Source organism: Mesoplodon bidens (assembly GCF_964165515.1).
Source record: "Mesoplodon bidens genome assembly, chromosome: 16".
Lineage (NCBI taxonomy): Eukaryota > Metazoa > Chordata > Mammalia > Artiodactyla > Ziphiidae > Mesoplodon > Mesoplodon bidens.
Window position 1 is genome coordinate 28,238,561 of NC_138173.1, and position 10,133 is coordinate 28,248,693.

At 36.3% G+C, this 10,133-nt stretch overlaps 1 protein-coding gene across 1 annotated transcript in view; it reads left to right on the forward strand.

Annotated features, from left to right (window-relative positions):
- Window positions 1-9,551, forward strand: part of RALYL (RALY RNA binding protein like) — a gene marked incomplete at its 5' end in the record, with an annotated part of 466,983 nt that extends 457,432 nt beyond the window's left edge. Inside the window, one exon of the mRNA XM_081258403.1 lies at window positions 9,483-9,551. Within this exon, the coding sequence (XP_081114529.1) occupies window positions 9,483-9,505 (23 nt within the window). The 3' untranslated portion in view covers window positions 9,506-9,551. The remainder of the gene's footprint in view (window positions 1-9,482) is intronic.
- Between the last annotated feature and the right edge of the window lie 582 nt (window positions 9,552-10,133).

Below are 10,133 nucleotides of genomic sequence, written 5' to 3' on the forward strand. Positions count from 1 at the left end.
CCATAGATGGGAATCTCCTGGTACTTCTATACCTCTCAAATTCTGTCTGACTGTCTGATTTGTCACCACACTCTAGGTTTTGTCTCAATATATAGTTCAGCCAATTAGCAGATTTAGAGTCAACGAAGCAAATTCTCTTCTAGCCACTATTATCTACAAATGGAGCAAGATTCCTTGTGAGGTAAAGAGTTCTGTATCCCCCTAAGTTGGTCAAGGCAAAGCTATGTACCCACCAGCAATGGAAAGCCCTGCTGTTTTGGTTGGGAGGTTAGAAAAGATCATTCTACAATCCTAGGTAACCTGCTTAACTCCTCTGTTACTCTGATTTGCCAATGCTTCTGGAGTGACGATAGAGAGGACAATGTATGCCTTCTGACATTGTTGCACTTTACCACACTAAACAAATTGTTCCTATGATGAATCCAAAAGAGAAGATACTATTCCCCTCTTATTTGAATATTATTTGTGATTTCAGTTAAATGAAATGTACTCCAGAAACACAAATGATCTGTGTGTCTAGACGTAAAGACTATTACTGCACTAATGTATTTGTTAGAGATAGTAGTAATTAGATACAAAAATGATGTAATTAACTCTAAAAATAATTTTTTAAATCACGTATAGTAAGCCATGTCCCAAACCAAATATCCATAAAAAATATGACATTTCTAATTGTAATTTTACATTAGCACGCTATTTTCAGTTCAATATCGAAAACTCTTTATATTGTATCTATACGATCAATGTCATAAACTAAAACGTGAATGTCAAAAGTTTAGCAGTCACTTTATAATATTTGTAAGAACACAATTTATTTGAATTTGGTAAATAAAGTTAAATTAACATTAATTTTGCTTTCTTTTTCCTTTTACTTTTATGATGGTTTTATAATATTGTTTTGTATTTTCCTTCATTTTATGAGAGGACATCAAACATCTGAACATTACTTATGTAGTAAATGCAATGATGCCATAGAAAATGACTGATTTTCCCAGTCTTTACATCTTTCCACTTGGTTATGGAATAACAAAGCATAATGATTTGGAGATTTGTGATCCAATATAGTTTAAATAGTTAGGGTTTTGTCTCTTGGTCATGAGAGACAGATGGAGAATAAGATAAAGACATGGGAATAATGGGCAGAATAATGGGTGTGGATTATAAAACTGAACTGTTAGGAATCAGAGGGAAAAATAAGTATGGAGAGAGAAAATGGGATGGAGATAGGAAAGAAGCAGTAAGAGTGACCAGGTAGCACGTCCAGAAGACAGTTGGCCAGTGGAGTCATAACTTGCCAAGAATCACTATAGTTAATGTGCACTACAGATTGGGTCACAAGATGCACCCAACTTAAATAAGTTTGATGGTATTTAGGACAACTGAAGCCAGAGAACTCCCACCAAAATAACGATACAAGCTAGTAAATTAAACATCCCTAGTTCCACGGATGCTGATAAAAGACAGGAGACTCCTGAAACAAAAGACTCTGCTACTCACAGCTAGAGAGTACAAGTATCAGGATAGCTGCACTGATTTCCTTGACCCAAGACCCACGTCAGAGATGGAAGGCCAGGTAGAGTTTGCATGCACCGCAGGAGAGAGACCTTGAGTTTAGGAGATCCAATTTCCTAGCAAGCAGTAAGCAAAACTGTTCTTTGTGCAGAGGGAAACAAGAATTATTGCAGAACTATGTGATACATTCCTGAGGACGGTCCTCAGTTCTCAGGATTGCCAGCCAAATAAATAATCCTGAGAAGTGGGCTTTGAGAAAGAATAGTCAGTTTTGTGATGTTAGCGCACTCAGCAAGACATGTACGAATGTGAGCGGCCCACAAGGAATGCCTCTCAACAGTGAAACAAAGTAGTTCTCAAAGAACAGGATGCCCAGATTAGCATCACTCACAGCCTTAAAAGAAATGCAATTTCTTGGGCCTCATTTCAGACCTAGTTGTCTTAGACCATTCAGGCTACTATAACAATAGACCACAGACTGGGTGGCTTATCAACAACAAACTTATTTCTCACAGTTCTGGAGGCTGGGAAGCCCAAGATCACAGCATTGACTTGTTTGGTGTCTGGTGAGAGCCCACTTCTTAGTTCATAGACTGATGTCTTTTCACTGTGTCCTCACATTGTAGAAGGTGTGATGAAACTCTGGGAGGCCTCTTTTCTAAGGACACTAATCCAATTTTTGAGGATTCTATCTCATGATCATATAACTTCCCCAAATCCCTACCTCCTAATATGATCACAGTGAGCATTAGAATTTCAACATACAAATTTGGAGAAGACACAACTTTCAGCCCAAAACACTAAAAAAACAGAAATTCAGCAATCTGAGTTTAACAAATCCAGTCACTAAAGTTTGAGAACCAACAGTGTAATGAAAAGAATTCTTGATAGCAGTCAGGATCCCAGAACTAGTCAAGGCTTCGACAAACTACCTGGACATGTCACTCAGCTTGTCTGTGCATTAGTGGCTTCACCTACAGAATGAAGATATATATGTATTTTTTAATTGGGGTATAGTTGTTTTACAACGTTGTGTTAGTTTCTACTGTACAGCAGAGTTCCCTGTGCTATAAAGCAGGTTCTCATTAGTTATCTATTTTATACATATTAGTGTATATATGTCAATCCCAATCTCCCAATTAATCCCACCCCGTCTTTCCCCCTTGGTGTCCATAAGTTTGTTCTCTACATCCGTGTCTCTATTTCTGCCTTGTAAACCAGTTCATCTGTACCATTTTTCTAGATTCCACATATATGTGTTAATATAAGATATTTGTTTATCTCTTTTTGACTTACTTCACTCTGTATGACAGTCTCTAGGTCCATCCACATCTCTACAAATGACCCGATTCCTTTCCGTTTTATGGCTAACAGTCCACTGTATATATGTACCACATTTTCTTTATCCATTCGTCTGTCAGTGGGCACTTATGTTGCTTCCATGACCTGGTTATTGTAAGTAGTGCTGAAATGAACATTGGGGTGCATGTGTCTTTTTGAATTATTCCTTACTGCTCATATTTGATGAAGTCTTCTATTCCTTGTCATGTAGCTTTATCAATATTGCCTGACCTTGAAATGCACATGGCAAGCATTGGTAAAACCAGGAGAGATCACCTGGCAAAGCATGTCCACAAGGTCTCATTACAATCCTCCACAATCCATAACCTGGGGCTAGCCTCCCAGGCTCCCAGAACTTCTTTGTCAGCAGGCTGGGACAAGAACAGTACCTCAGACAAATGTTAACCAATCTGGAATAGGCTGGCCAATCAACCCAGATCTGTTTATGCATTTATAGGGAGACTAACTGAAAGAGAGGTTAGCCCAATGTTCTCTGGCCTGAGCATTCTCTTGCAGTAAATCAAGCTGCTCAGAATTGTAATCAGAAGATCTACTTGGAAAGCATGGATTTAGAACAGAGTGTTAATTGAATGTTCTTAGTCTGCCTGATGTGTCCATGTCTGTAATAGGAATATACCTGTCATTACAGGCCAAGTACACTTTCAGGGTCTGGCCACCTTCTCCTGTGGACAGCCCCTGAATGGCACAACCAAACTGCCCTCTGAGACTTTCCTGTTTATCTGTGCTTTCAGTGCCAAACAAGTCTCTCTCAAATCAACATATTTTTTTCCTTTGGCTGATTTAATAATCTTCAGTTATGTTCTAATCAAGTCTCAGAGACCCTAAAAGCTTCAGCCTGTCTTCAGTGACATTACATATTTTCTGCCCTGATCACTTCAGTTTTGATCTTCAAGTTATAGTCTCAGAAGACAATTTGATCATCTTATTTCCAAATTTCTGGCTGGTTACTACACTCTTGTTTTCTCCTCTGTTTTCCACACCCTCCTTCCCTAAATGGTCATCACCCTAGTGAAACTGCACTAATTTTCAGGTGGGACTCGAACTAGCCAAAACTCAGACTGGGACTTGAACCCATGATCCCTGACTTAGGAGGGGACTCAAACCCCCTGTCTTTTCATCGAAACTGCTCATCTGGTGTCAGGATTTACTGAAGCTCAGGTTATTTTGTGTCGGTGCAGAAAGAATTCAATGAGAAGCAAAGTGGCAGGCAAAGAGTGAGTTTATTAACATAGGATGCTTGTGAGAAATACAAGTGGGCAGGTGGTAGGGGCTCTGCGTCAAGGACTGAGAGGACTTTATTTTCATAAACAAAAGTGGGGAGGGAGAGAAAATCACCTTCTTCCACATTCTTGAGCAGACGTCGATGCTTACATCATTAGCTCCTCCTTTGACCCTATGTGGTTTAACTGGGACTATCGTGGCACTATGTAAATCATATGTATATTATTAGCAAAAGGATGGTAACATATACTATTAATAAAATATGGTAATTCATCTCAGGTTTCGGTATAATGTCCCCTTTCACCTATATTTCTGTCTTGACTACATGCAAAAGTGCTACTCTTCAAGAATTATTAACTGTCTGACTTCATGTCACAATATTCAGACTCCATATCTATTGCCTTGTGTTTTAACTATCAGGGTTTGTGGCTTGAGTGTGTCTGGTGCTTGGATGTACCTGGTCTTCCTTCAAGGTAGTGTAGATTGTTGCTAGGTTACTGGATTCTTTCCTTGAGTGGTCATTAGCTTATAACAGTATCCTAAACTCCCTTAAAATTCCCTTTCTATCTTGAATCCCCTAGTGGGATTTCTAAACTGACAATTTAGTTATCCTACTGTACTCCTATCACCAGGATTGGAGACTATCAGCCTCCAAGAATCACAAAGTAGAGCAGCTGCCTTCATTTGTACCATTCCGGTGAGTTACTGCCCTCTTGGTATTCATTCCATTATGGATTTTCTTATGTGATTCTTTCACCTTACAGTATAATGTAATTTTGGCCCCAAGAGCTTATTAATAGAAGGTAAGTTTTACTTTATAATGAACAGTCGCTCCTGGGAATCTGTTATTGTTATTTAGAAATTTGAATTGAATTGAATTGGATCTCATTTGTAATAAGGGATTTGTAAAAGCCAATGTATTCACATTGTCTATAAACAGTGAATGGCTGAATAATTACTCAATAAACATAATTAATGATGACAACAAATATAGATTATTCTTGTTCATGAGACTTGCTTTTCCATAAAATATTATATAGCTTGCATTACCCACATATTTTCATTTACCTTTTTTGCTCTGTAGATGCTATTTAGAAATATAGATTATCTATATTTATTTATTAGTTATATATCTCAAATAGAAAAAAAAGGTAACCAGAAGCATTTCTGACATGAAAGAAAGAATATTTCTTTTAAAGTATTATGGGGTTTTTTTGGTAAAACTCTAAATAACGTGTATTTATTCAATATATTGCTGTACTTATTGTATTTCAAATATATTAATGCATGAGGTTTAAAATTAAATGTGCTTTCCCTGTAGATTAATACTACCCTTTTCATCTTTGTCAAATAGAAGTAAATTGCTTGGACCAATACAAACTAAGCCCATTTGAGTGGCTCTTTTTTGTTGTTTTCCAGAAATAGGAGAGATTGAGTTGAAAAAGAATTCATCACCAGGAGAATTTATTTTAAAAGCATCCAAGCTCCTATACAGCCAGAAGATAAATTACCCACTAGTCAAGAGAAGGAAAGCACAATTAATTTCACATTATACTAAACCAATCAGCTCCTTAAGCAGCTGTCTTTTTTGAAAAAAAGCAGCAAGAATGTCATAGTTCTTCCTTCCTCCCATGCCTTTAGAAGCAAACAGCTAGTCTTTTCTCAGACTACAAGTTCTATGGAAAGTAGGGTGAATATATATATATATATTTCTTTCTTTTTTTAAATAAATAAATTTATTTATTTATTTATTTATTTATTTATTTATTTATTTTTGGCTGCATTGGGTCTTCGTTACTGTGCGTGGACTTTCTCTAGTTGTGACGAGTGGGGGCTACTCTTCGTTGAGGTGCGCGGACTTCTCATTGCAGTGGCTTCTCTTGTGGAGCACGGGCTCTAGGCACGTGGGCTTCAGTAGCTGTGGCACGTGGGCTCAGTAGTTGTGGCACACGGGCTTAGTGCTCCACTGCATGTGGGACCTTCCCAGACCAGGGATCGAACCTGTGTTCCCTGCATTGGCAGGTGGATTCTTAACCACTGTGCCACCAGGGAAGTCCCAGGGTGAATATATTTTGTTGTTTTAGATAAGGAGAATTCTATTCATGACTTATATCCATATTTCACAGTGCAAAGTTAATGAAGCTTTTGTCTTGTACTAGTGACAAGCAAATGTTTTGAAGTTTTATGACAAGGAAATAAGACTTCAATAAATTATTTCCAAACCTACCTTTCTTCTTTCCAGGATAATTATTTGTATGTAATCATTTACCATTAAGGAATAAAGGAAGGGTTGAGGAGAAATCATACTGGGGTAATGGAATATGCACAAAAAATCTGCAGGCTGCGTTTTTCTTCCAAACAAAATAGATTGTTGCTAAACAACCATTCATTACCTTTTTTGAGACCAGCAGGATGGTGTGAGAATATACTAAATTAATGTCACCTGCCATTACTTAACCTGAAGAAACACAATGATTAGTAAACTTTACATACACAGCTGCTGCAACATTTTAAGCATCTTCCATATGTAATAAAAAAGTGATCAATGGAGGCCTTGGAGGAAAAAGTGCATTGTGAGCATATAAAGAGCCTCAGTTCCTTCCTGCACACAGGTGTTATCCATCAAAACCCCCAAACCAAAATGCCTTGTGTCTGCATGTCAGTACCACTCTATAGGCTAAGTTTAATTCTCTTTATTAAGGTATTCATTTTGCATTGATAAGGGATGACTTTTGGTATGCGCCTACAGGAAATGTACAAAATCTCATTTACGCCATGCAAAAAAGTAGAACACTGACTTTGAACCATTAAGTTCAAGACTTTGTGCTTTAAAGATTAATTTACTCTTCCCACGTACAGGCACACAGCCTGGCACTACATAAAGAACACAAATAATAACGTTTTCATTTTAAAAAGTACATATATGTTTGATCAGTAAGGATATAGTATAGATTGCATGAGGAAGAAGAGAGGAAGAAGAAAAAGAAAGAGGGACTGAGGGAGAGAAACAAAAACTGAGAGAGAGAGAGAGAGAGACAGAGAGACAGAGAGAGAGAGAGAGAATATCAAAATATCAAAATGTACTTAGGCCTCACCCATGAAATTTTCTTTCCTGGGGATATAAATCTTTTTAATGCTTTGACTGGAGAAAAGACTATTAAGGGTATATATTTTGTTATTTTTAGTTGTTTGATTTATGAAAGTTTTTAATCAAAATTGTTAGGCATTTATTCGTAGGATTATATTTATAAGTAGAGGAAGTTTTACAAAAGTACTTCTAAGAGTCCTTTTGAAAAATGATTGTCCCTGATTAGTTAATTAAATGTTGTAAGTGACATTTGTAATTTTTTACATATTATATATCATGTTTTTAAGTACTTCATTCATCTGGTTTAACAAAATCTTTCTGAGAATGAGATAATTCTTAAAATCTAGTAAGTTAAATGTATCCATATGATGGCCTAAAGTTTTCTTAGACTTTCTAATATCACATATGAACATAAGATGTGGATGTAAGATTTCAGATCACAAAACTGCAATCGTATGTCTCAATTTTTAATTGCATATTCTAAGCTGAAATCATAAGACTGTCACATTAAGAGACTAAATTATCTGAAATAACATGTTTACAGTACCAAATGTTCACAGATTTCTTAACACAAAAATATTAGTACTATGATTTCTGTTCTTGTCAACATTTTATGTTCAATTCTAAATCTTCCTAGAATTAAAAGACATGTACTCACTAAGGAAGATGATATCCAGTTAACTACATTTATTGAGGTGTACATCTACTCTTGAGTGTGAAAGTTGCACACCCATGAAGGAAGAGAAAATACCATCCAGGTTCACTGAGTTCCTTTCGACTGTGATCTTGGTAGGACATGTGACGTGAAGCTGCAGACACCCAGAGCAACTCTCACCATCTCAACTGCCATATCAGTCTTTTTCATAAGCTCTATATCACAGGCCTCAAATCTTTAACAAATGGTCAAGTTACCTAATTCTGTGGCTACTCATAGAAGTCAGCAACTATTGGAAAGTGTAGCCTGTACATATGATCTGTCAGCCCTCACTCAGCCACATAAGAATGGGCCTTGAGTCTGGAGTACTTTCTTACTGAGAAATAAAGAGCCCATGCAGTCAGTCTTACAGCATTGTATGGAAATACTTTCCCTGTTTTAAGCTAATTAAATATATAAATTCCTTTGTCCTGCTTAAATGTGTATGTCAGAGGTCCTCAGACACACCTCCATATTTTAGTATTTCAAACTCCATAAGAGTGGCTTCCAGGTCCTTCTACAGAAGCAACAGGGATAGTCATAGACCAATTGCCCTCCATCCACTGCCAGGGAGACTTGCTATCTATAGGGACCAGCACATACTATTAGAGCTGTAAAGTGTCGTTCCATCCAATGTTTGACTGTGTTAGGTTTTCCTTGACAACTTTGATACCAAAATACAAAGACAAAAATGTTTGTAGTTCTCCCCTGGTATTGATAACCAGGAGCACTGCAAAGTATTCTGCTCCCCCAATATTGATAACTGATGCACGATGTTCTTCTCGCAGCAACTCCCATCCAAATTGATTTGCTTGTCTTTGGTTCATAAGACATACACATAGGTTACCCATCTAACTGCAAAAAACCTTTGAAGTTGTTGGATAATAGGTGTAATTATACTTTTTACCTAAATAGAAAGACCTTGAACTTAATAGGATTCTAGGATAAATAAATGCCTTTCTCCACTAATCTAAATAAACTTGCATTATTTTATCTTCATATTCATATTTAATTTCTCAATTCAGTTATTCAACCAATTGAATTTTGACTCTTATATGGTGTTTTCTGGCTCATGGTTGCACCATGAGTCTTCCACTGTCCTTCCTGCCTCTAGCTTTCTTCTTTTGCAACCAAGGTTGTGTAACTCAGATCAGAGCCCTGTATTGGCTTTTTCTCTTATCCCAGGTATGTAAGGCTTAGGAATGCACTGTTCAAAGCCTTTGCCAGGGGAAAAATATCCTATGTTCACTCTTTAGGGGCAGCAAAGATTCATGAGCAGCCCAAATCTCTTTCCCTAGCCTAGAACTTCAAGTGGTTCTCTTCTGACCTGGACAAGAACTCAGGTTGAAAAATAATTGTTGATCTCAGTCAGTAAATTAGCCGGATTTTTAAAAATTGTATCATTCTATAAATATAAATAATTTTAGTGTTGTGTACAACAAAGGATCTGAGAACTTAAGCTTCTCAAAAGTATTTGTCCTAAAGACTTAAGACTTGTTTTATCCTTCTCCTAATTAGCCTTAAATTCCAACTTATTTATTTATGCATGCTATCAGCAATAAAACATAAATCTCTATATTTTAAAATACTTTTTTCTTTTCTCAGTTTCTACAGATAAAGTGATGTGAAGTAATGAATGATGCCATAAAAGCAGAAAAGAAACTGTGACAACACCCAGAAATGTGAAAGGAGGCTTCTTACTGCATAACAGTATCTTTGGTTCAATTTATAAAAACCCAAATAAAATGGACAGTATTGTTCAATTTTAGAAATTCCATCTCTTCTATGTTCTAAGCTGTATACTTGTCAGGTTTTTATGGTTTAGATTGTAAATGTGTTTTTTTCCCTTTGCTAATTATGTTTTTTTTTTTAAGTCTTAAAATGTGGAGGACATTTATGAATGGTAAGGGAGACACTGTATACAAATGTATATTTGTAAAAGCTATTTTTATGATTAGCATGTTTTACTGTTGATCATATATAAAAGTCAGGTGATATTGCAATTATACACTTAAAACTTATTTCCAACAATGTCATGTAAGAAAAGATGCATTGTATGCTAGTTTTTATAATTTATTTTAAGTTATAGTTTAAAGTACTTCAGATCATAAGGATAAAATACTTGAAAAGTTTTATTTCTGCCCTCAATAAGCACCATTTTTATTAATAAAAAATGCAAATATTTCAGATGTAATTCAATAGATAAAGGACTGTTGGTTTGACCTGTGATTAAATTGAGCATTCTCTGCTCTACTG